The sequence below is a fragment of the Anolis sagrei genome, chromosome 3 (assembly GCF_037176765.1).
Source record: "Anolis sagrei isolate rAnoSag1 chromosome 3, rAnoSag1.mat, whole genome shotgun sequence".
Classification (NCBI taxonomy): domain Eukaryota; kingdom Metazoa; phylum Chordata; class Lepidosauria; order Squamata; family Dactyloidae; genus Anolis; species Anolis sagrei.
The window spans coordinates 203,449,087-203,475,616 of NC_090023.1; the positions used below are offsets into that span (position 1 = coordinate 203,449,087).

The 26,530-nt window shown below is 39.9% G+C and overlaps 1 protein-coding gene across 3 annotated transcripts in view; it reads left to right on the plus strand.

Annotated features, from left to right (window-relative positions):
• Positions 1 to 9,765: 9,765 nt before the first annotated feature.
• Positions 9,766 to 26,530, plus strand: part of RAB11FIP2 (RAB11 family interacting protein 2) — a 38,698-nt gene continuing 21,933 nt past the window's right edge. For 2 of the 3 annotated variants that reach the window (XM_060768509.2, XM_067465808.1), the window contains exons 1-3: positions 9,766 to 12,522; positions 22,022 to 22,464; positions 24,966 to 25,434. In XM_060768509.2, coding sequence (XP_060624492.1) covers positions 12,173 to 12,522; positions 22,022 to 22,464; positions 24,966 to 25,434 — 1,262 coding nt within the window. In that variant the 5' untranslated portion in view covers positions 9,766 to 12,172. The remainder of the gene's footprint in view (positions 12,523 to 22,021; positions 22,465 to 24,965; positions 25,435 to 26,530) is intronic. The other variant, XM_060768508.2, reaches the window with a different exon arrangement.

Sequence of the window (26,530 nt, forward strand, 5' to 3'; positions counted from 1 at the left end):
CAGTTGATTCAGAAGGAGAAAAAAAATCAGGTAACAGTCCAGTTGTTCAATCTCGTGTCCACACCTCTTGTCATTCCAATACTATTCAACTGTCAAACTAATGTTGTGGCTTCCTCAAGAAAGTTGGGGGTTTGTATCTAGCTCCCCTTTGACAAGAGTGGCCTAGCAGCTAAAGCAGCGAGCATATTTTAGATTGTGGCATAAGGTCCTGTGTTGGACAATGCTATGTTTATACATCAAAATCTGAAGACCTTTTGGATGACTGAATTTGCTTTAATAGCTATTTGGTTTTAAGATATAAAAGGACCCTAAACTGAGGCTATAATTCTTCTAAACACAATTCTAAAATCTACAACAATTGAAGGGTTGCTATTAGGGACTCTAAAGTAGAGGCATTTCTTCAACATGATTAGTTATTTGTGAGTAACAACATTCATTTCATTCCCTTATTTTAGTCATTCTAAGGAATCATGCCAATAATGCATGAACTGGACTTTAGCCCTATCACTATGGTCCAAACTAAGTTAGTAAGGATGAATAGATGTCTAATATTAAATTATGTTTTAAAACGATATGTACTAATCTAAGACCAGATTTCTCTTTCTTCCTGGCCCAAATCCATGGAAACTCCATCACTGGCCTTCAGTGAAAATCTTGAGATTTATGATAATGTGAATGACAAAAGGTTTTGGCCCTGCTGTAAAAATTTATTGGCCTAAGGCTTCAATTAGAATTTCCCAGTTCAATCTCCACCTAATCTGCCTAGAGCTAATTTATATTCATACAATGAGAACGTATCCAAGAGTAGTTTCCAATATTCTTGTAACACTTATGAGTGCCAAAGCAAACCCAGACAATTCCCATGGCCCCTGCAATCATTTTTGATTTGGGGTTCAGAAAGAAGATGCTCAGCCTTCTATTTGGAATGAGTGAAGCACTGAATCATTTTTATCCTGGCAAACAATGAGATACTACATGCATGAAGCCAAACTACAACCACCAATTTATGCTCAGATTTGAGAATCTTTCTCATAATACATTCACATATTAAATTGCAACTGTACTATTCCAAAATGTTGGATACATGTAACAGAATTGCAGAGATTCCTCGGTATATTTTGATATCAACAGGCATCCAAAATGTTGTCTTTTCACTGCCACTGCGCTTTGCTTTCTGATTCTTCTACATGCGTATGATCCTGTTATTACCTCCTTTAACTTCATAAGTGGAATTGGAGTTGGTCAGTTTCCATATATATAGGCATATCTCAGTTAACAAAACCGCTGTCAAGCAGCTCCTCTTTACAAAAGCTTTTTTTGTGACTGCCCATTCTCCTTTTCCTCCTTGTTCTCTCTCTCTCTCTCTCTCTCTCACTCACTCTCTCTCTCACACTCTTTTTTAAAAAAAAGCAGAATCAGCTTTGGGAAGATGGTGAAAGGATTGTGCAAACACATATTCTTGGTTCAGGTTGTAACAGCTTGACTATAGGAAGCAGTTCAGTAAAGATTTTGCTCGGGAAGAATGGGATCATGATGATGATGCTCTAGCCCAGGGGTGTCAAACTCATTTTTATGGAGGGTCACATCAGCCTTATGATTGCCTTCAAAGGGACATTGAATCTATGGATGGAGACTCCATGGCCAACTTTTTTTTTAAATAGTGGTCGGTGTCCTTTAATTTTGACCCAGTTTGGGTCAAAAGATGTTATTGAATAACAACACCCATTGCTTTTGATTGTCCGCCATGCAGACTGGGAATAATGAGGCCCACAACAGCATGTATGGCTCTGAGGTTGGGAAAAGATTAAAGGATGTTATAAAGCCAGACTTGTATCTAAATTCAAATTCCACTATATTGATTAAACAGAACAAACTGCAGTCTTCCTGATGTTACCGTATCACAACTCCCATTAGCTCTAGTCATGATGTCTAATGATGAGGAATAAAGGAGTTGAAGTCCAGCATCTGAAGGGCCACATAAAAGGACATGGCCAGATTCAGCCCTCCGTCCTTGCGTATGACACATGTGTTCTAGCCCATCCTACTGTAGCTGTCTGTGCCTACCTATAATAGGCAATGTAAACAGCAACTGCATCCAAAATTCCTAATGAAGCATGTTTGAATAGCTAAACAAGAGAGAAAAGGGGAAAACAGATAAGTCTCCTGCAGAAGCAACAGCCTAGTCCTCTATGATTGACTATCAAAACGACAAAGCATAAGAAAATCATCCCTGGATGCATTTTGGAAGAAGTATTTGCATGGTCTTTTAAAAAGTTCAAAATGTTTTCCTTACTTATGCAAGACTTACCTGACCTGGTTGTTTCCTTTCACACATGCATATGGTTAGTTTTGAATAACAGGGTTGATAACAGAGATTCAATTATTCTGTAATGTAGAGACCTAATCCTATTCCTTCCATGCCATTTGCCTCTGGTACCACATTTTCTGTTGAAGAACGAATGCCCAGGGACACAGCTGCTTCATTAACTGAGGTATACCTGTATCCTTCTCCACTCCTGCCCTCCAAATCAGAATTGTTGCTTGGATATACTTATCCCCACACTCTTTCACACATTGCTGAAAGGGTGTACAGCAGGCACAGGCAAACCCAGTTCCGTGGGCCAAATGTGGCCCTTGGAGCTCTTCGCCCTGGCTCCTATCTGCTATGGCCTCCCCTTCAGTATGTGGATGAGAGGAGCTGAGAAGGTAGAGACATGCCTCTGCCAAGCACTGTCTGGAGAACACTTGGCAGCTGTGTGTCCCTTTCCTGGGCCCAAGGAATACAGGCCACTGCCATTTTGGGGTCCAGAGAAGAGCTTGGGAGAGAAACATGCCATTGCCAAGTGTGCTTGACAGTGGCATTTTTTTCCTCCCTTCTCTGGGCCTGAGGAAGGCAGGCTGCTGTGGTGAGAAACATGCCACCGCAGCTTGGCAGCGGTGTGTTCATCTTCCTCTTCTCGACCTGGGGAAGGTGGGCCACTGCCTTCCCGTGGCCCAGAAGAGCCAGGGAGAGCAACATGCTGCTGCCAAGTGGCAGTGGCGTGTTTGTCTCTCTGGAGACACACCTGTCACTTCTCTCTCTCAGCCCCAGCCTGTCCCCTTTCAGCCCATAACCCCATCTCTTCTGGCTCTTCCCATACTCCCAGTCCAGCCCTTGCAACGGGGCCCACAATATGGTCCCAGAGCAAAAAAGCTTGCCCATACCTGCTGTACACACCTGGTTATTTCTGTATAATTGTGTCATGCAACAAGGTATCCTGCTTTAAAATGGATATTATACTACCAGTTCAGTAACTGATTCAGAAGAGACTAAAGAATCAGTCCTAAAGAACTGGACTGATTTGATTTTGAAATTTTTGACTCTCAAGGAATTTATGGTTTATGTTAAAATCAAGATTAAAGATAATGTTTGAAGTGGCAGCAGTTCTAGTGATTACAGGGTTGCAACTCAAATGTTCATGGCACAATTCACCAGAGTTTATTATCTGGAAAAACACTTATATGTGATGAGATGCCAGGAAATGTGTTTCTGAGCAAACACATTACTAGATTATATATAATTGCAAATAATATAAAGATTAATATTTCTACTATTTGCTAATCAAATAGTAGCAAATAAATTATCAGCTGTCTCATTAGTTCCTTGCTCAGATGCTGACTAAGGAGGAATCCAACTCCCCATATTTCACATTTTATCTCCCTGAATCATCTGACTACATAGTCAATCATATGTGTTGCAAGACAGATCCCTTAAAGCGCTCATAAGTATTTCCCTGATCTGCTTTCTCTGTTGCTCCTCATCGGAGTCCTGCTCACGAGTAGTCTTTCTTCCCCTCCTAACACACCCATTAGTATCACTACTCAAAGACTCCATCACAACAATATGTGATGATGGACTTTGTTGTTTAAAAGATCTGGATGGCAAAATATAATATAATCCTCATATTCATGAGGGATACATTCCCAGATTCCACACAGATACATTAAATTGTGGATAATACTTCATTCTGAAATATGGAACACAAATATGTGGTCTGCTATCTGTAGTTTAATGCTGGGCACTTAGAGTAAAACCAGCAGACCGAATGAATGAAGGGAACCTATTTGATTAGCTAGCTCCCATTGATTCAATAGTCTACCAAGCACTGATATGCTAATTACTGGATTTAGGCTTCTAGTTTTATCCAATACATTACTGCTTACAGATATTATGTAACTTGATGAGATGACCTTTTCCAAAATAGGAAAGCATTTAAATAGAATTTCAGTTTAGTTGGTCTGAACTATGAGCCCTTCCAGAAAGGCCCTATATCCCAAGTTTTCTGCTTTAAACTGGATTATATGAGTCAGATAATCTGGGATAAACAGAAAACCTGGGATCAGTTTATGGGATATAGGACCTGTCTGGAAGGGCCCCATATTTTCCTCCTAAACATTAATCCAGTACATATAACAGATATTAGTATGCTAAAATATTCCTTCACTTTCAAGTAGTGTACGAACTTTATTTATTTTAATTTTAATTATACTGACCTTTGAAGGATTCAGGTATGGTAGTTAGGAAGTATAATCTTTCCAATCATTCAATTCAGGTTTAAACCCATGGTCTATATCTAATTCTGCACTTGCTTGGCAGTACAGCAGGTTAAGGCTTTTTATTTGTGCTTTGAACAGTACAATAACATTTCACTTAAGTGTGTACATGATACAACTGTGGTTGTCCTTGCATACATTTTGCATTTTTAATTCCAAGAGAGTGAATCAGTAATCCTCAATTCAAGATTAGTTTTATAGAAGTCAATGGCTTTCTATTTTGCAAACCCAGTGGTTTGATTGTAGAAACATACATCTGAATTGGACTAAAATATATAAACAAAACCTATATTGAGCCAGATATGAAATTTATATGAAGTTTGGAAATATACTCATTTTATGTACTGTAAACGAAATAGATTCCTTACTGGCTTAAAGAGATTAACAGATGGCTTGAATATAGCCTAATGTTTTCTGATTGTGCCCACATTGGGGGAAGGGAACCAATTCACACGGAGGTTATTGGATATCTCCAGTGGAGAGGTTTCAATGTCAGCTGGATCAGCTCTTGGTGATTATGTGCCAAGAACTGCCCTCCCATACAAACCGGAGTGCCTTTGAAAATTTTAATGAGCTCCAGGCTTTGGGAGGAAAACATGAAGAATTATGGTCTTTCAACTGGATAAGATTGCTTGCAAAACAATTTAATCAGATGATATTCCAATTCTCTGTACAATGTCATATCAGCGTCTACACCCTTGACACATATTCATATATTTTAATGCTATGTTTTGATGTATGGACTGTCATAGCATGGTCAAGTGGCTTCAGAAAACAAAATTCCATTATAGTGCCTAACATTAAGAAAATTGGGGGTTATGAAGTGAGATGCTACCCTTCTGTGGAAATATCAAGTGGTCAAGAAACGTATTTATTTATTATTTATTTAAAGCATTTATATTCCACCCTTCTCACCCCGAAGGGGACTCGGGGCAGATCACAACATATAAACAGCAAACATTCAATGCCAAAACATACCAGACCATACACATACAAAAGCATTAAAATCACTTACCTTGACGTTAAAATCCTCTTGTTAAAACTGTCACAACAACCATATTGAATTCGGTTGGCATACTAAGCGTTCCTATCGCTGCCTCATTGCACAGTCCCAAAGGCTCGGTCCCACAGCCACGTTTTAATCATCCTTCTAAAGGACAAGAGGGAGGGGGCTGACCTGATCTAATCAGGAAGGGAGTTCCATAGCCGAGGGGCAATTACTGAGAAGGCCCTGCCTCTTGTCCCCACCAAACGCGCCTGTGATGGTGACGGGACCGAGAGCAGGGCCTTCCCAGAAGATCTTAATCTCCACGGTGGTTCATAGGGGGAGATGCGTTCGAACAGGTAAATTGGGATGGGGACGTTTAGTGCTTTACAGGTCAAAGCCAGCACTTTGAATTGTGCCCAGTAGCAAACTGGCAGCCTGTAGAGCTGGTGTAACATGGGAGTTGTGTGCTCCCTGTACGCTGCTCCAGTTATTAACCTGGCTGCCTCTCGCTGGACTATTTGAAGCTTCCGAGCAGTCTTCAAAGGCAACCCCACGTAGAGGGCATTGCAGTAATCTTACACATTTATTTTAAAAAACCTCTTAATAATGAAGTATACACAATCATAATCACAACCTTTCAGCTCAACTTGTTTTTCTGTGTTTCGTACATGTGGCAAGAAATGTGTAAACCACTATTAAACTTTATGGGTTTTCATAGTGTGGTCGTATTTCAGTTCAGGAAATTATAATCTATTTGGATTTTCATTATGTACATACCACTGTTTATTTCACTCTAAGTCGGTTAGAGAACTTTAAAAAGCCATGTCACGATTCTTATTTTTTGTATCCTGATTTTGGTTTCCATGGTGTTTTGATTTAGGGGTTTTATGCTCCTTTTATTTTGGTTATTCCATTATACTCACATCACTACATCTATTCTTCATGTACTTAAAAAAAGTCTGGCTTCCTTTTTTCCATGCAATTTTTTTTTGGCCATCTTGACTCTTCACATAGCCTATTAATTTCTGGTTCTTTGTAAGGTAGAAAGGCAGCGTTTTCGCTAATGGATTGAAAACATGGAGTTCAATCATCAGGGGTTTAATTGGACTCAGAGATCAAGAAAACCAAACCCAGAAGCTAGTTTTCGGAAGAAAATGGGAGTTTGATCCCTTAAAATCAGCCACAGTGGCACAATGGGTTAAACCCTTGTGCTGCTGAACTGCTGACCTGAATGTTGGCCGTTCAAATCTGCGAGATAGGGTTAGCTCCCGTCTGTCAGCTCCAGTTCCTGCCAACCTAGCAGTTCGAAAACATGCAAATGTGAGTAGATATATAGGTACTGCTTCAGCAGGAAAAGACAGAGATGTTCCAAGTAATATTGCCGGCCACACAATCAAAAGGCGATTGCAGGCTCCCTGGCTTGAAAATGGAGAAAGCACCTCCCCAGAGCCAGAGACGAGTACTGGCTGCTACTACCCGACAGATATCAGGTGGTCAAAACTGGCTAAACAGTATAATTTCTCCAGTGGAGTAGGGCATAGACATCCTGTGATAATGCAGAATGTTTTATTAAGAGATGGGCCGGAGATGTCCATGCCTTGATCCTTTCATTACTGACTGCTTCCTAACTGTATTGTCGAAGGCTTTCATGGTCGGAATTGCTGGGTTGTTGTAGGTTTTTTCGGGCTATATGGCCATGGTCTGGAGGCATTCTCTCCTGACGTTTCACCTGCATCTATGGCAAGCATCCTCAGAGGTAGTGAGGTCTGTTGAAACTAGGAAAAAGGGTTTATATATCTGTGGAATGACCAAGGTGGGACAAAGAACTCTTGTCTGCTGGAGCTAGGTGTGAATGTTTCAACTGACCACCTTGACTAGCATATAATTGCCTGACAGTGCCTAGAGCAAACTTTTGTTGAGAGGTGATTAGATATCCTTGTTTGTTTCCTCTCTGTTGTTGTGCTGTTGTAATTTTAGAGTGTTTTTTAATACTGGTAGCCAGATTTTGTTCATTGTCATGGTTTCCTCCTTTCTGTTGAAACTGTCCACATGCTTGTGTATTTCAATGGCTTCTCTAATCACCTCTCAACAAAAGTTTGCTCTAGGCAATGTCAGGCCATTATATGCTAATCAAGGTGGTCAGCTGAAACATTCACACCTAGCTCCAGCAGACAATAGTCCTTTGTCTCACCCTGGTCATTCCACAGATATATAAACCCTTTTTCCTAGTTCCAACAACACTCACTACCTCTGAGGATGCTTGCCATAGATGCAGGCAAAATGTCAGGAGAGAATGCCTCTAGACCATGGCCATATAGCCCGAAAAAACCTACAACAACCCAGTGCTTCCTAACTGATATCTTTTGATAATTGTGGCATGTCTCATTATGCTATTTTAATGTGGTGAGACGTACTCTACATTGAGCATGAACATTCAGCAGCAGAGTAGCAAATTATTTATTTTTATCCTGCTTTTCTCCTATGGGTGGGACTTAAAGTGGCGAACTCTCCCCAGCAAAGTGCAATGCCAGATGTCTTCACTGGGTCTGATTGATCTACAGGTTTGGTCAGTCAACTTTCGTATGATGTTATTTCTAGCACCCACTTTTTGGTTGATAATCAGGCAGTGCTTCTTCTAAGTCAGAGCACGGTCCAAAGTAACTCCCAGGTATTTTGGTGTATGCAGTATGCGATACAAGTACAAGTCAGGACTTTGAAGGGTCCTTCTACACTTCCATATGAAATCCAGATTATCTGCTTTGAACTGGATTATTTGGCGGTGTAGACTCATATAATCCAGTTCAAAGGAGATGAAGTGGACTATCTGCTGTGAATGAAAGAATAGTTTATTGACATCAAATAATACACAACCTTTAAAAGTACAATAAGCACTTTCCAATATAAACATTAAAACTTATTCCATATACTGTTTCTTTAAAATTATAGTAGCAGTGACATGATAACAATAACAATAGCAAATGTCTGATTTGTATCACCCCAAACTATCTCAATTTCCAGCCTCTGCTGTGGACTTTACTAATTTAGGATTATCTACTTTGATAATATGGCAGTGTAAAAGGGGCCTTTTATGCTTGATTAAATGGCAGTTATAAGGGCTCTAAATTATTTATTTATATCCCGCTTTATCTCTCCATACGGAAACTCAAAGAGGCTCACAATCAAAACATTACAACTAAAAATATACAGCAACAAAACAGTTAAATCACTGAGCTGCTGAACTTGTTGACTGAAAGGTCGCAGGTTAGAATTCGGGGAGCGGCATGAGCTCCTGCTGTTAGCCCCAGCTTCTGCCAACCTAGCAGTTCAAAAACATGCAAATGTGAGATCAATATGTACCGCTCTAGTGGGAAGGTAATGGAGCTCCATACAGTCATGCTGGCCACATGACCTAGGAGGAGTCTAAGGACAATGCTGGCTCTTCGGCTTAGAAATGGAGATGAGCACCAACCCCCAGCGTCGGACACGACTGAACTTAATGTCAGGGGAAAACCTTTACCTTTACTGAAAACAGTATATCATTATATATTATCAGTAGTAATTAAGTGTAATATATTAGTATCACTATATTACAATATTATTATATTGTATTATATCCCAGCGTCGGACACGACTGAACTTAATGTCAGGGGAAAACTTTTACCTTTATCGAAAACAGTATATCATTATAGATCATCAGTAGTAATTATATGTAATATATTAGTATGACTATATTACAATATTATTATATTGTATTACATCATAACATGATTATTAATATACAACAATAAAACAGTATATCATTCTATATATTATATTATCAGTAGTAATTAGATTTAATATATTACTATATTATTATATTGTATTGCATCATAGTATTATCAATATAATATGCATATATATTATTAGCACAGAGTATTAGTATTAGATATGACTATATATTATACTATACCACTACACTGCAATATTAATAATAATATTACATGAAATGTATAATATACAATGAGGTTAACTGCAATGGCTCAATTCCATTGGTGGAGATCAGGCTTGGGCCAAGTTGGGCCCTCCAGGGGTTTTGGACTCCAACTCCCACAATTCCTAACAGCCTACCGGCTGTTAGGAATTGTGGGAGTTGAAGTCCAAACCCCCTGGAGGGCCCAACTTGGCCCAGGCCTGGTGTAGCTCAAACCCCTCCCGCCTCCGCTTCAACTCCAGGCCGGGAGGAGGGAAGGAGAGCGGCCTTCCTGGCTGCCTGAACCCTGCCCTCCGCCCCCTGCCTGCCCCGGGAAAGAGGCGGCGCCGCCGTCGTCCTCCCTTCGCCGGCCGAGGGAGAGGGAAGGAGGCGGAAGGGGCGGAGGCGGCGCTGCTGCTCCCCGAGAAACAAGGCCCAAGCCCCGCTGCCTCCAGGCTCCGCCCGCCGCCGCCGCCGCCAAGGAGGAGGAGGAGGAAGAGGAGGCCTCGCTCGCTCGCCTCAGCGGCTTCCCCCCTCGCCCTGGAGAGGTTCACCTCATTTTCGGCAGGCTCCACAGCCTCCCCTGCCACTCGGGAACTTCTCCTCTGCCAGGGGAGGTGTGAGGGGGAAGCTGCGCCTTTTTAGTGGGAGGGAGGGCCTTCCTCAGCCTCCTCAGCCTCCCCAGCCTCCCTCAGCTGGCAGCCCAGATCCCTTGGCAGCCCTTCGCCATCCCTGGGCTTCCTAGTCTTCCCAGGCATCTCTAGTCATCCCTTGCCTGGCACCCCTTGGCCTACATTGGCGTCCCTTGCCTTCCTAGACAGCCCCATACCAAGCCTCCCTAGGCACCCCTAGCTTTCTTAGCTATCCTTAGCCACCCTAGCTTGGCAGCTTGAGTTTTTCTAAGAGTCCCCTAGGCATCCTTAACCAGGCACCCCATCGCCTTCCTAGGCATCCCCAGCCTTCTACATTTAGCCTTCCTTGGCATTCCCAAGCTTGCCATCCCTAGCCTGGCACCCCATAGCCTTCCTAGGCATCCCCAGCCTCTACATTTAGCCTTCCTTGGCATTCCCAAGCTTGCCATCCCTAGCCTGGCACTCCATAGCCTTCCTAGGCACCCCCAGCCTCCTACATTTATCCTTCCTAGGCATCTCCTAATTCGCCACCCATAGCCTGGCACCCCATAACCTTCCAAGGCAACCCCTAACTTGCCATCCTTAACCCGCCACCTCATAGTCTTCCTAGACAACCCCAGCCTTCTACACTTAGCCTTCCTTGGCATCTCCTAACTTGCCATCCCTAGCCTTGCACCCCATAGCCTTCCTAGGCATCCTATAATTTGCCATCCCTAGCCTGGCAGCCTATAACTTTTCTAGACACCCTATAACTTACCATCCCTTACCATCCCTTTTCTAGACACCCTATAACTTACCAGCCTTGTAACCCATAGCCTTCCTAGGCACCCTTTAAATTGCCATCATTAACCTGGCACCTCATAGCTTTCCCAGACAGCCCCAGATTCCTACATTTAGCCTCCCTTAGCATTCCCTAACTTGCCATCCCTAGCCTGGGACCCCATCGCCTTCCCAAACAGCCCAGCTTGCTACATTTAGCCTTCCTAGGCATCTCCTAACTCACCATCCTTAGCCTGACACCCCATAACATTCCTAGGCATCCCCTAACTTGCTATCCTTTGCCTGGCACCTCATACTCTTCTAGGCATCCCCAGCCTTCTACATTTAGCCTCCCTTAGCATCCCCTAACTTCCCATCCCTAGCCTGGCACCCCATAGCCTTCCTAGGCATCCACAGCCTTCTACACTTGGCCTTCCTAGGTATCTCCTATCTTGCTATCCCTAACTTTCTTAGGCATTTTTAGCCGGCATCCCTAGCCATCCTAGGCATCCCTGGTCTGGCAGCTTGAGCCTTCCTAAGCATCCTAGCCTGGCCTCTCTTATCCTTGTATCCTCTGGCTTCCTAGGCATCTCTAAGTTGGCATTCCTAGCCTTCCTAAGCATGCCTAGCTTGGTACCCTTAGCCTTCCTTGGCTTTCCTAGGCATCTCTAGTCTGGTATCTCTAGGCTTCCTTGGCATCCCTGTCTTCTTTACATTCCTAAATTCCATTGTTATATCTGTCCTGGCATTCCAGGCCTGGCATCCTTATCCTCTTTATGCATTCCTAGTCTGGCATCCCTAGCCAGCGTCCCTACCCTTCCTAGGTCCTGTCATCCCCTATCCATAGGTATTCCTTGGCATCCCTATCCTGGCTTCCCTATCCTTCTTACACATTCCTGTCCTGGCATCCCTAGGTGTTTTAGCTTTTAAAAAAAGACTAGGGATGCAGGTGGGAAAGAAGGATGGGATGTGCAGACCCAACCAGAGAGCTGGGGTAAAAATAAATTCCTTTAGTAGAGGTGTGCTATAGAATTGCAGGGCAGGAATGAAAAGCTGCTGTGAAAGGATTTTGTAGGAAAAATCAGTCTAGGTTAAGAAGCACCTGTAAGAAACACCTGCTGTAAGAAACACCCTGGCCAAGAAGCAGGTTGAGACCTTCACATGTATTTGTATCGAGGATTTGTCAGGCTTAGGTGAACCTGCCTACTTTTAGGTGTCCCTTTCTTGCTTTGCGAGCCCCAACATCAAAAGATGTTGGCAGAACAGACTCAGAAGTGGTTCCCAACTCACGTGCAGGTCACTGTCCTTCAGGCCAGAGATCTGAAGCCGAAGGGCAAAAGTGGCACCAATGATGCCTATACTATCATCCAGTTGGGAAAGGAAAAGTACTCCACCTCGGTGGCTGAGAAGACCCTGGATCCAGTATGGAAAGAAGAGGCCTCCTTTGAGCTGCCTGGATTGCTGATGGAAGGCAATACTGAGAAATACATCCTCTGCCTGATTGTCATGCACAGGTCTCTTGTCGGGCTTGACAAATTTCTGGGGCAAGTGGCAATAAACTTGAATGAAATCTTTGAGGACAAGCTTAGAAGGAAAACAGAGTAAGTTTTATTTTATACATATCACATGTAAAAACCTACAGAAAAGATTACTTTTACATTTCTACAAGTAGGCAGAATACTTGTTCTCCCAAACTGGTAACCTCTACAAAATTAAAAAGTGCATGCATACACTTTGTTTGGTGCTTATCTGTGGATGTGGAGTTGAGTTTTTGGAAGCAAATGCATAAAATCATAGGTCTTTGTTGATATGTGGCCATAATGCAATTGTTACTTGCAAATGTTAGGCAGGGGGCCACAAAGAACTATGAACCTTTGATGCATAGCCTTTTTTCATCTCCTGTTTTTCCATGTAACACCTTACCATGTGTGAGTGATCACATGCATCAGTATTCTCTTAAGTCTATTCATTGCATAACATTCCAGTAAATGGAACTCATTCCAATACAGGAAATGGATTCTGTTAATTTTATCAGATGAGCTACTGAGTCCTATTTTAAGGAGAAGGGCATAAATTATAAATCCAGTAAGTCAACACATAAATGATATGAAATCATAAAGCACTTAATAATGTATAATCATAATAATAATGTAGTTGTGGTGGTGCTATGCGTCAAACCAAGTGCCGACTGAACTGCTGTACTGAACACATCCTTGAGACCGGGTGAGCTCCCTTCTGTCAGCCCCAGCTTCCCATGCAGAGACATGAGAGAAGTCTCCCACCAGATGGTAAAACATCTGGGCGTCCCTGGGCAGCGTGCTTGCAGACGGCCAATCCTCTCACACCAGAAATGACTTGCAGTTTCTCAAGTCATTTCTGACACACACAAAAAATCACAGTCAGACTTTTTATTTATTACCTACCTCTCCTTATAGCTCGAGGAGGGGCATAACCCAGTTAAAATGCATCATCATAAAAAAGTACATATAATAAAGACATCTATTAAAATATTTCTATATAATACACATTTTAAAATACATGGGTGTGTGGTACTTGGGAATGTGGTAACCATTTGCGAATCCAACATAGTTATTATTGGTAGGATTATAATATCTTGGAATATCTGGGGTTTTTTAGGTAGCTGTGAGTCTCGCATTGTAATGTCCAAGCAGTGTTCAAAAATATAGTACTATTAATTTTTTAAAGGTTCATGCATGTTAAAAACGGATAGACCTGTTCATCATTGATATCAACAGCATCCTCATTCTGACTTTCAACATCCTCATTCTTGCCTTCAGCATGATAAACTTCTTCATGGATCATTGGCTTCCACTTTTGCGGGTTTCACTTGCAGATTTGATTGTTTGCAGATTTAATTAGTATTTTTTTCTCTAGGAATCTTTAGGTCTTCCAAAATTACTTTGTGGTCAACTTTTGTCCTGGAGCTATACTGGAGGATGTAGAGATTCCTCAAGAAAACAGTTCTCTAAATATTGGTAGGTCCTCCAAAATGCTTCTGTGGTCAGCTTCTGCCAGAAGTTGATCACAAGAGTTGCACTGGACACTCTAGGAATGCCTAGAGAGGTGTTCTCTCAGGTAAAAATGTAGCATTATGCATGGTTTTTCCATTTTTATGGAGGTCCACAGAAAATCTGTAGGGCTGACTGTATTTTATTTACAAAGCAGAGAAGTGTATCTAAATTAAGTTGTTGTTTTTTAAAACTGCATTCCTAAATATACTTTTTTAGATGTAAGCCCCTTCGGAATCCAGTGACATTTATCTCAGTAGATGTATTTAGGGCTGTAATGTCCTTTGACATTCTACAACAGGGGTCCCAAACTAAGGCCCGGGGCCGGATACAGCCCCCCAAGGTCATTTACCCGGCCCTCGCTCAGGGTCAACCTAAGTCTGAAATGACTTGAAAGCACACAACAACAACAACAACAACAACAACAACAACAGCAACAACAACAACAACAATCTCATCAGCCAAAAACAGGCCCACACTTCCCATTGAAATATTGATAAATTTATGTTTGTTAAAATTGTTCTTCATTTTAATTATTGTGTTGTTTTAAAGTGTTTTTGCACTACAAATAAGATATGTGCAGTGTGCATAGAAATTCATTCATTATTTTTTTCAAATTACAATCCAACCCTCCAACAGTTTGAGGGACCTGGCCCTCTGTTTAATAAGTTTGAGGACCCCTGTTCTACATTCCGCCCTCTACATTTGGGGAGGGGGGTTGGTTATTTGCAGATTTAATTATTTGCGGATTTAGTACAGTCTCTCTTGGAATCTTTTGATTCTCCGTTGTGACTATGGACAACTTCCAACAAAAGTTGACTATAGACCTGTATAGAGGATCTTGACACTCCTAGAGAGGTTTTCTCTCAGGTTAAAAGACTGTTTTTTATTAATCACTAGCTTGAGTACCCGGCATTGCCCAGGTTATTTGAAAAAGTGTGTTTTTTAAAAAATTTACAAAATGCATAAGGTGTGGGTGAACTACAACTCACATCGTGCCAGGTTAACCACCTGAAACTCCATCAGTAGTTAAAGTTTGTTATGTTGTGCAAGTTTGCTCTAGATGCACCATCGGTGGGTTCAGTGTGCTCTCTGGCTGCAGGGTAAAATACAGCTCCCATCATGGTGAGTCAGTCCCCTCAACCCCCCCCCCCCCCCCATGAAAGTTCAAGTGTGCCAAGTTTGGTCCAGGTCCATCATTGGTGGAGGTCACACTTTCTCTGGATGTGCGTGAACTACAACTCCCAGAAAGGAACATCTGTTTTCCCCAAACCCCTCCAGTAATCAAATCTTGGCATATCAGGTATGCTTGCCAAGCTTGGTCCAGATCCATCATTGTTTGGGTTCACAGTACTCTCTGGATGTAGGTGAACTAGGTGAATTTTCCCCAAAAACCAGTATTTTTTGCTGGTCATGGGGGTTCTGTGAGCTAAGTGAGATCCAGGGCCATTGTTGGTGGGGCCAGAGTGCTCTTTGATTGCTGGTGAACTATAAATCCCAGTACTTACAACTCCAAAATGTCCAGGCCAATTCCCCTCAAAACCCACCAGTATTCAAATGTGGGCATATCAGGTATGTATGTCAAGATTGGTCCAGATCTATCATTGTTTGAGTTCATAGTACGCTCTGGATGTAGGTGACCTACAACTCCAGTATTTTTTGTTGGCCATGGGGGTTCTATGTACTAAGTTCTAGGTCCATCATTGACGGGATTCAGAATGCTCTTAGATTTCAGGTGAACTATAAATCCCAGTACCCACAATTCCTATAAGTCATGGTGAATTCTCCCCAAACCTCTCCAGTATGTTCAGTTGCTGATAAATGCTTCTATTTGTTGTGTGGCATAGAGAAGAATAGGAAAGGTTTTATGCAAGAGCAGAATAGGGCGGGGTCATCCAAATTCCATAGCAATGTATAGAGTAAGGAACAGTGGGATGTCTGTGGTGGAGGAAAAATAGAAAATCTAGGATGAAATTTATTCCTATGAAAGCCTTCACTTGGGTGGTGGGCAGTATGGTGTTTGTGGAGGACATTGGCAGGGCTCTTGGCCATGTTCATGATGCTCTCTATAACCTGCAATGTCAATAGAGCAGTGGTTCTCATCCTGGAGGCCCCAGATGTTTTTGGCCTACAACTCCCAGAAATCCCAGCCAATTTACCAGCTGTTAGGATTTCTGGGAGTTGAAGGCCAAAAACATCTGGGGATCCCAGGTTGAGAACCACTGCATTAGAGGGAGGGCCTTTGGTGTTTCCTGAGCGCTGGGAGTTATAGCTGTTTGTGGAGGCAGATACATACATTTTCACTTTTATTTTGTATACAGATTTTTGCACTTCTGTGGGGCTCCTGCACAAACTTAGGTATGACTCCTAGTTACAAGCGTGGGAGAGGGGTAAAAATAAATAATATGCTAAGACAAACATCTGTTCAAGTTGCATTTAATTTTTTTTGTTCTTTTTTTGTTAGTATGGTGTGGGACTTTTACCGATGTATTCTCATTAGAAAGATTTAATCTCACTTCCTGTTCCTGAGACAATAGGAAGTGAGAAAAATCTACCCCTAGGATGGGAAATTCACTCCTGTTAGAAAAAGCTGTCTCCACTGAAGCTTTATCACTAATCCTTGTTTCTACGACGACCCGAAATGTTCAAAATCCAAAGATCATCAAGAAACCTACAGAATTTGACTTGCTTCTAGCCTGGCGATTGCCTGGAGAAGAGTTCATATAAGCTATATATATTTGTGGCTAACAGCTTACTTTGCTTTTGAATTTAGTACCAGGCTGAAGGAACCCCAGTCTTGCAACCTTTGCATGTTTACTTACTTATAGGCTCATTGGGACTTACTCTCAATGGAATTTGCTCTCAGATACATGCATATTGGATTTCTGCCTAAACATGTAAACTGTCTGATTCAGGCATAAGGCTTTTTCATATATGTGTATGGTACAGTGAAGGTGAAGTGTTACTAATAGGCCCAAGGGAATAAAATGCATCTCATTGGAAGTAGCACATCTGCCAAAGAGAGGCTGTATTTGCTAAGTTACAGCATTTTGTTGTTGGGAAACGTACTTTCTAGTATATTCATGACTGCACAAGAGTAATAGAAACATCTCTTTCCTAGTAATTTGCCATTGCTTGAGTCCTTTGGCAACAATCTATACTTTTGTTTCTGCCAGTAATATGTGCATAGGGTTGAAAACTTGTAACATATATTTTAAAATAACTTTTGAGGTGTCAGAACTCTTTGCTGTGCCACTCCAGCCATTTCAATGCTTTTGTTTAATATTCTTCTTTCTCACCCCATCCTAATGAACACCAACAAAACTTGTTAACCTCCTCCTTTGTGTGTTGTGTCTATCCACTTTGTAATGGTTCTCCCCTTTTAAAAAAGTTTTAATTCTTAACTTTAGCTCCCCCTCTTCCATGCTGTAACATTCAGTAATAAAATAGGCATAAAGGAGAAAGAAGGGAAAATGAAAAATTGGCCAACTATTTTGAGCAAAGCTACTAGTGTCACAGTTATATTGGTTAAGATGCTAATTATGTGCAGATGATGAAATGTACAGACAGTGGGTATTGGCAAAGGCTTTCATGGCTGGAATCACTGGATGCTGTGAGTTTTCCAGGATGTAGGGCCATGTTTCAGAAGCATTTTCTCCGGACATTTCACCCACATCTATGGCAGGCATCCTCAGAGCTTGTGAGGTCAATTGGAAACTAGACAAGTGATGTTTGTATATCTGTGGAATGTCCAGTGTGGAAAAAGGACTCTTGTCTGCTTGAGGCAAGTGTGAATGTTTCAATTGTCCACCATGATTAACACTTAATGGCCTTGTAGCTTCAAAGCCTGGCTGGTTGTTACCTGGGGGGATTCTTTGTTGGGAGGTTTTAACTAGTCCTCATTGATTCTTGACTGAATCAATCAGAGAAGCCATTGAAATCCACAAGCATGTGGACAATTTAAAAAGAAAGGAGGAAACCATGAAAATGAACAAAAGCTGGCTATCAGGTTTTTTTAAAAAAAAACCCTCTAAAATCAAGACAGTAAATAAAGAACAACACTAAAAAAACAGGGGAACCAATTAGGGCCAGCTAAACCTCCTACCAAAGGATCCCCCCAAGCAGCAACCAGCCAGGCTTTGAAGCTACAACGAACATGGCCATACAGCCCAGAAAACTCACAGCAACCCAGTGGGAATTGGGATTGTATTGGCCTTTCCAACATCATCTTATATTGTTACATTAGATTTCACATTTGCATGTAGGCCTGCATATATAGAGCCCATAATTTGTAGGGTCCAAACTGCTTAGTTTGTAGTGTACATATTGTTAGGCACTTTGTGCATGTAAGCTTTCAGTGGAAATGTGGAATCCAGTGTGCTGGATAAGGGCTGTATCATCCTGATTCCCATGCAAAATGTAGTAATGTTAGCAAAGACCTTCTCTTTTACTATCGCAGGGTCCCTTCCTGGTTGCTGCCTGGAAGGTTCCATACCTAACTCTTGAATTGTAAAAGAGCCTATGGATCTGGATGCTCATTGCATTCTTACGTTCTTTTACTGTGACTATACCATATGTAATAGTCTCCACTGTGTGCAGAATTATTTTATAAATTTTGTAGAGAAAAAATATAACACTTCTATTGCCATATATTTATTATTATTTATTTATTTGCAACATTTATATGTCACCCTTCTCACCCCGAAGGGAACTCAGAGCAGCTTACAAGTTATATGTACATACAATATATTGTATTATTAGCATAGCACAATAGTGGTATTATATATTACTATATTGTACTGTATCACTATACTGCAATATTATTAGTAATATTATATGTAATATAAAATATATAATTATTATATTGTATTATTACTAGCATTATATTGTATTACACTATTATGATCAATATTATATGTAGATACAATATATTATTAGCATAGCATAATAAAAGTATTATATATAACTATATCATACTATACCACCATACTACAATATTATTAGTAACATTACATGTAATATATAATATACACTTATTATATCATAGTATTATTAGTAATATTATATTGTATTACAATATTATGATCAATATTATATGTACATACAACAAACCCTTGCTTTTCCCTCACCCCCCCCCCCCTTTTCTCTACCTTTCCGACGCACTTTGTAATATTTCTGAAACTTTAATAAAAAAAATATATATAAAAAATATTATATGTACATACAATATATTATAATTATTAGCATAGCACAATATTAGTATTATTTATAACCATATTGTACTATACCACTATACTGCAATATTATTAGTAATATTACATGTAATATATAATATACACTTATTATATCGTATTATTATTAATATTACTATATTTTATTATACTAATAGTATTATACTGTATTACATTAATATAATAATTACTCATATTATATTACATTAATTACATATATCCTTGGTACTAGAAATAAAGGATGGAACATTGGGTGAAACTTCATTATTGTGCTAATTCTGGTATAAGTTTGACAAGACATCTGAGAGACAAGTAATATATTGATTTTTCAGGTACGTCTCCCATATGATTATACTCCACATATGGCATTTCTGAACAAACACAACAGGTTTGAAAATGTGCAGCCCAACATCTCCCTTCTTTAAATGGAAATTAGGAATCCATTATGGTGCAAAGTTATGAACCCACAATTTAAAACAAAACTTGATACCTTACAATATAATTTTGATTTCTTTCAAAGCTGCTAATAAATACGTATATTTTTTTTTATTAAACAGTGTTTTCTTGCTTTCAAATGCATTTAGCAGACCTGAAGTATTGTATCCAAAGTGACTTTCTAACATTGATATAACCTTAACGTTGCTTAGCTTGGGGATAAATGAGATCCAAGTATTTGATGAAGTGTCTTTATTGGTAATATTTCTACTTTTTAATATATTTAATAGCTTCCTCCTTCCAACACAGCTGTACATATGGTTCTCTAAGAGACAGACTTCAGAGTCACTAGAGTATTACAAAAAAGATATTTAATATTCTGCACAATGCTGAACCTTGTCAGCAATTCCCCTGTGTGTGTTTTTTCTTTTAAGAAAAATAAAGGATACCAGCTGATCTAGAATTGCTAGGAAGACTTGGAGCTTGTAGCATGCAGACTTTTCTTTTATCAAGGAAATGTGTTTGCCAGTCCATTGTGGCTTTAATGATGTATTAGGTCCCAAACTAATAGCCTCTTGAACGTTAACACTTTTAAAGTTGCAGTTGGTTGTTGCCTAAAAGGCATATGTCTTTTTAAAAATCACCTGATGTTTCTTGTAGTGGTGAAGTTTCTTGTAGCAGCGGTATTATGTGAAGGCCTCCTCCATCATGTGTTTTAATATCTTCATTCTGGCACAAGATTTAAGAAACGAAAACAATAGCTAATATAGCTTGGCACATAAATATTTTTATTTCAGAACCCTTTTTTCCTTTTCAATAGCATGAATAATCATTAGCTGTTGAAAGAAAGGAGAAAGGGTTATTGAAACTGTTAGTTCAGACCTGGAGCAGGTGGTTGTCTCCAAGGTTTTATTTATAGTCCTTGTGTTGTTGGACCCTCAGGAACATCCATTCTATTCATAATTGCCTTCTACTTGATTAGATATTGTTGTTGAGTGTGAAGGAATAAGTTTCTGGGGAGAAAATGCAACCTGCTGTAAGCCTGGATGTACTCGTTTTCTTCTCAGCACACGGGGAGTTAAATAGTGAACCAGATTATACAGTGCACCACAGATAGCATATTAACAATAATTCATGCACATGTCTGCTTAGATATAAATCTCACTGAGTTCAGTGAAGCTTATTTCCAGGTATGTAGATACCATTGTTGATGGCTACTCTTTCTGCACCCATCCATCCTCTGTGTTGTGGCATGGATCCTACCTGTCGAGCATCACATGCCAAGACGTTATTTGAGATAACGAGGGAGGGGGGAGAGGAGTAATCCTACCTCCCCTTCCCCTCCCTTCCCTGAGAGGTAGGTTCTGTGCCACTGCCAGAGCTCGCTGAGACATGAAGAATGGGAGGGATGGTAACTGCCATTCCCAACATCAAGAGATGGTCTAAACTTTGAGCTGGAACTTAGACGATCCCTTTACTTATATTAAAGTGGAGCAAGTCTGGATCAGCTCTGTTTGGCAACTACCAAGTGGATCCAAGGCCCATCTGACCTAAATGGTTTTTTGACGTTTAGCTTAAGTTTTTGGTAGGTTTATAAGCCTGCAGGCATTGGTCTTGAGTTTTACAGGTTAAATCAAAACTCTGAATCACACTTGAATCCTGTTGATTTCAGATGGTTTAAGTTAATACAAACATTTTTAGTGGCATTGGTAGTGGGAGAATGTTAAAGGAACACTTGAGAAACACTATAGGTAGTTTAACTGGGATATACCTATACCCAAGGGCCCTTCCACACAGCCATATAACCCAGAATATCAAGGCAGACAATCCACAATATCTAAGGAGCTCCCGGTGACGTAGTGAGTTAAACCCTTGTGTCGGCAGGACTGAAAACCAACAGGTCAGAGGTTCGAATCTGGGGAGAGCGCAGATGAGCTTCCTCTGTCAGCTCCAGCTCCCCATGCAGGGACATGAGAGAAGCTCCCACAAGGATGGTAAAACATCAAAACATCTGGGTATTCCCTGGGCAACATCCTTGCAGACGGCCAAGATAACCCAGTGCAAAGCAGATATTGTGTGATTTTCTGCCTTGATATTCTGGGGTATATAGCTGTGTGGAAGGGCCCTAGTGTAAGTTTTAAAGTACTCTAGTGAGAGGTAAATCAGGAATTTTGATGCGGTACTATGTAGTATCTTCTGTCAGCCTAGCAGTTTGAAAACATGCAAATGTGAATACATCAATAGGTACTGCTTCGGTGGGAAGATAACGGCGCTCCATGCAGTCATGCCAGCCACATGAACTTGGAGGCAAAAAAATGCTGGCTCTTCAACTTAGAAATGGAGATGAGCACAATCAGAGGGAAAACGTTTACTATGCAGTTTAACTATACTGTCTTCTCTTTCAGATGGTTCCATTTAGAATCCAAACAAGGAAAAAGAACTAAAGATAGAGGAGAGATAAAAGTAAATATCCAATTTATGAGGAATAATATGACCGCAAGTATGTTCGACCTCTCAATGAAAGACAAGACTAAATCTCCTTTTGCCAAACTGAAGGACAAAATGAAGGGTCGCAAGACTGAAGGGGCATTTTTGGATACATCTTCTGCTATCATTCCAAGTACACATATGCCAGAATCTAGCACTGTAACTTCCCTCAGTGAAATACAGTTAAAATCAAAACCAAAAAAGCCTTTTCTTTTGGGACCTCAACGACTGTCTTCAGCTCATTCAATGTCTGATTTAACCGGTCCTCAGGTGACTTCAGAAAAAATTAAGTCAGGCACAGTTGGCAACACATACCTCTTCAGGCGTCAGCTGGATTCAGTTGGTTCTGTGGATGAGACTGGTAAGTAGAGATGCCTTTTGGAAGCAATGTAAACTATTGGAGTTTGCTTTAAGAAACTTAGTCCAGTTTCTGCTGGTGGCTCCAGATCTGAAATCTTTGCATCCTTATTCTTTAATGAAATGTATGGTTATAAAACTGTGAGACTATATTTACATTGTTAGAGTTCAAGTGAGGTGACTGATTTATCTTCAATTTGTTGAAGATAATCCATGGCTAAAGTTTGGAATGTTAGGTTTGAACATGAATCCAATAATATTAAATTTTAGAAAGGGAGCAATTTTTTACCATCAACATTAATAATGTGTCTGTTGTCCTAGAACAGTGGTTCCCAACTGGTTTTTGACCAGGGACCACTCTCCAACATTAGTACCAAAAGGGTTGCGAATCAGTTTTTGGTCAACTTTAGATTTGATTTGGTTATTTGGGGTGCTGATTCAGAAAATTGCATTGGATAGACCACATCAGCTCTAGTTTTTGATACAGAACATGCCATCCACTAGTCGCCATCTGCTTGCTCACAGAAAACCATATGTAATAATCAAGAGCCGTGGATCTTATTTTAGGTCTTACAGCCCACTAGTAAGCTGTAGTCCATAGGTTGAGAGCCACTGTCCTAGAATAGTGGGAGTCCCAATACAGTTGGGAACTGCTAGGTTGGGAAATACATGGATTCAATTTTTCAAACTCATTAATTCAGATTTTCATTCTATACATTTTTCTTTTTTTTTTCACCCCAGTCAACACTTACACATCACTTACACATCACTCACTCTTCAAATGCCTTGTATGTTAAAGGCTAGTAAAAAGTGGTTTAGGATGCCAGTTCTCTGTAAGTTAACAATAAGTGGATAGTCAGTGAATCAAGAGTTCAGGATTTCTAATCAGACCTGGCGTAGAACATTTTCTGTTTAATTGAATTACTGCATCCTTTTTGCCTCCCCACTTTCAGTAAAGAAGCGATCTGTAAGGATTAATTTGCAAAACATGGCGTAACCAAAATGGTATTTTTAAATAAAGACTAAAAGTGTCCAGTTGTTATTCCTGGAAGTCCCCAGGGATAACAGACCTTATTTCACTTCCAGTTGTGAATGTTGGCTTATTTATGCAGGCTGAGCATCCTTTATTTAGAGTTCCAAAATCCAAATTCATCCACCTGGTTGGCTAAGATAGTGACACCTCTGATGGTTTAATGTACACAAACCTGGTTCCATACACAAAATTATTTAAAATATTGTTCAAAATTACTTTCAGATTATGCATATAAGATGTATATGAAAGGTACATAAATTTTGTTTTTAAACTTGTGTCCCATCTCTAAGATAGCTAATTACATACATATACAGGCAGTCTTCAAGTTATGAACAAGATAGGTTCTGTAGGTTTGTTCCATCTATCTGTCTATCAGCTTTAGATAGCATTGGAAAGGTTTACACTCCTGTGGTGTTTGTTTTGCTGTTTGTGCCCCTGTTCAGAAGATTTAATTTCCCTTTCTGTCCTTGTGATCAGTGGATTTAGAAAAAATTGGTAAGTTGTGGAAACATGGATTGGTGATAAAGCTTCTGTTAAAACACCTTTTCCTCATGATAACTCTTTCAGGAGTGAATTTCCCTTCCTAGGGGTAGATTTCTTTCAGTTCCTGTTGTCTACCCCTGTTATTAATTATGAGGTGTTTGTAAGTCAGATGCTTGTAACTTGGGGATTACCTATGTACAAATATGTGAACTTCCAAAAAAATCTGAAATCTAAAACACTTCTGGTACCAAACATTTTAGATAAGGGATACTCAATCCGTAACCGAAACCATTCCGGTATCATGGTTTCAGGGTATTGAGAAGTATCAGAATTAAAGTACTCTTTGACGGTGTATCTCAAAATGATTTGGGCCTGTCTCTCTTGAACTTGACCTCCATCTCAGGGAAGGATATTGTGGTAATAGTGCCATATATGTATGCATACTTCTTGGAAGAATTATGGTATATAAATGTTATCAAGGATACCATGCATTGTCTGGACTACTTAGTACTATCTTAACTATCTTTACTAAGTAGATACTAAGCTGAAGCTGTATCTACTTATGTCTGTACCCATTTCTGTCAGAATTTAATTTCTGACATCATACAAGAGGCTATTTCATTCAGGACATATATATATATAGAGAGAGAGAGAGAGAGAGAGAGAGAGAGAGAGAGAGAGCGAGAGAGCGAGCACAGGCTGGTGTGTGTGTGTGCAATACACATACACACATAATGCATAGACTGATATTTCAGTGGAAATCTTAAACATGTTCTCTCACCCTTTCCTTTGAATCAGAGAGAGTTTAAAGGGCCTTTTTATTTAAAGAGAATTGAAGATGTTTAGCTTTAGTCATGTTTTTAAAATAATTTAACAACTCTTTGAATAATTTTCATCTGAAAGTGATACATAGGGGCTTTTTTTTTCTTATATTACCAAATCTGATCATGTGTCGTTGATTGTATACTGATAATCAAAATTGTTTGCAGGAAATCTGAAATCTCCACACAGACGGACATTAAGTGCAGATACAAGTAAAGTGAATCAGCTTGACAGCACAATTGATGATAGTGACTCAGCCTTTGGAGCACAAAATGACCCTTTTACAAATGTGAGTGCTTCGTTGCCTCAAAAGTTTGCCACATTGCCAAGGCAGAAGAATCCATTTGAAGAAACCCCTGTATCATGGGACCAAAACATAGGTCTGTTTTCAAAACCTATTGAAATAAAAAAAGACATTAAAAGGGAGAAAAAGGAGAAGGTTAGTCTTTTTGAAAGAGTGACTGGAAAAAAAGATAGTAAGCGGTCAGATAGACTTAGCAACGGAGGATCAGATGGCTCCACTGATTTGAAATCACCCAGCGCTTTGGGAGAAAATCTTCAGGACAGTTTTGATTATGAGTCATCTAATCCCTTTATGACAACTTTCAAGCCAGTCAGTATGCTGTCGTCTTCTAGGTAAGTTCTGAATTTAGACACAGTGTCTCATAGTCTGTTTAAATTTATTTATTCTGCTTTATTTTATTAGGTCTATAATTTGTAGAATTCTTTAAAAAATATTGTAAAAGTATTGCTTAACCTCAGATGAATATTACAGTTCTGTAAAGGACCTGCCTTGGATGTTGTGCAGGATGTTCTGTTGCCTCTTTCTTCCAGTGACAAACGTATTTTTGCTTCTGTCATATAGAGACCAGTTCTACCCTTAAGAAAAGAGTTTTGTAAACAGCAAAGGAAGAGAACCCAAATAGTTCCTCCACACACACACTTCCTTTGAAATCACAAGGACAAGCCCTGCTCTTTCTGATCCTGTTATCATAACATTTGAAATTATCCATGCAGTCTAGGGCATTTTGCAGTTTAGTATTTACTCATAGAAACCTACATGCTCATTTCTAATTATTGTATATATTCGAGTATAAGCCAAGTTTTTCAGCCCTTTTTTAAGACTGAGAAAGCCCCCCTCGGCTTATACTCGAGTGAGGGTCCTGGTCGACTTATATACTGGTCATCTTATATTTGGGTCGGCTTATACTCATGTATATAATCAGAGTCAGTCAGTCTTATCTTAAATTACAGTTTTAATATTCAAAATATTAAATATTCAAAAACATTTAACCTACTGATGCCTCAATTCATGTAATTTTATTGGTATCTATTTTTATTTTTGAAATTTACCTGTAGCTGCTGCATTTCCCACCCTCATCTTATACTTGGGTCAATATGTTTTCCCAGTTTTTCTTGTGGTAAAATTAGGTGCCTCAGATTATATTTGGGTTAGCTTATACTCAAATATATATGGTATATTTTTAAAGATTTACACAAACCCACATATGAAGACTTTTTGAAATTTGCTTACTGTGTTGCTTATTTTTAAAATTCTACTTTTACCTTTACGTTGTGTTTTTAAGAAAAAAAATGGTCACTTAGAGCATATCTCTATTGACAGTGTGGTTTGGACAGTACAGTGTTTGTATAATACATGCTGTGAGCACATGGATGCTTTAAAGGCCACATAACCAAAGTTGGGGAATGTTCTGAAATGGAGTATACTTTA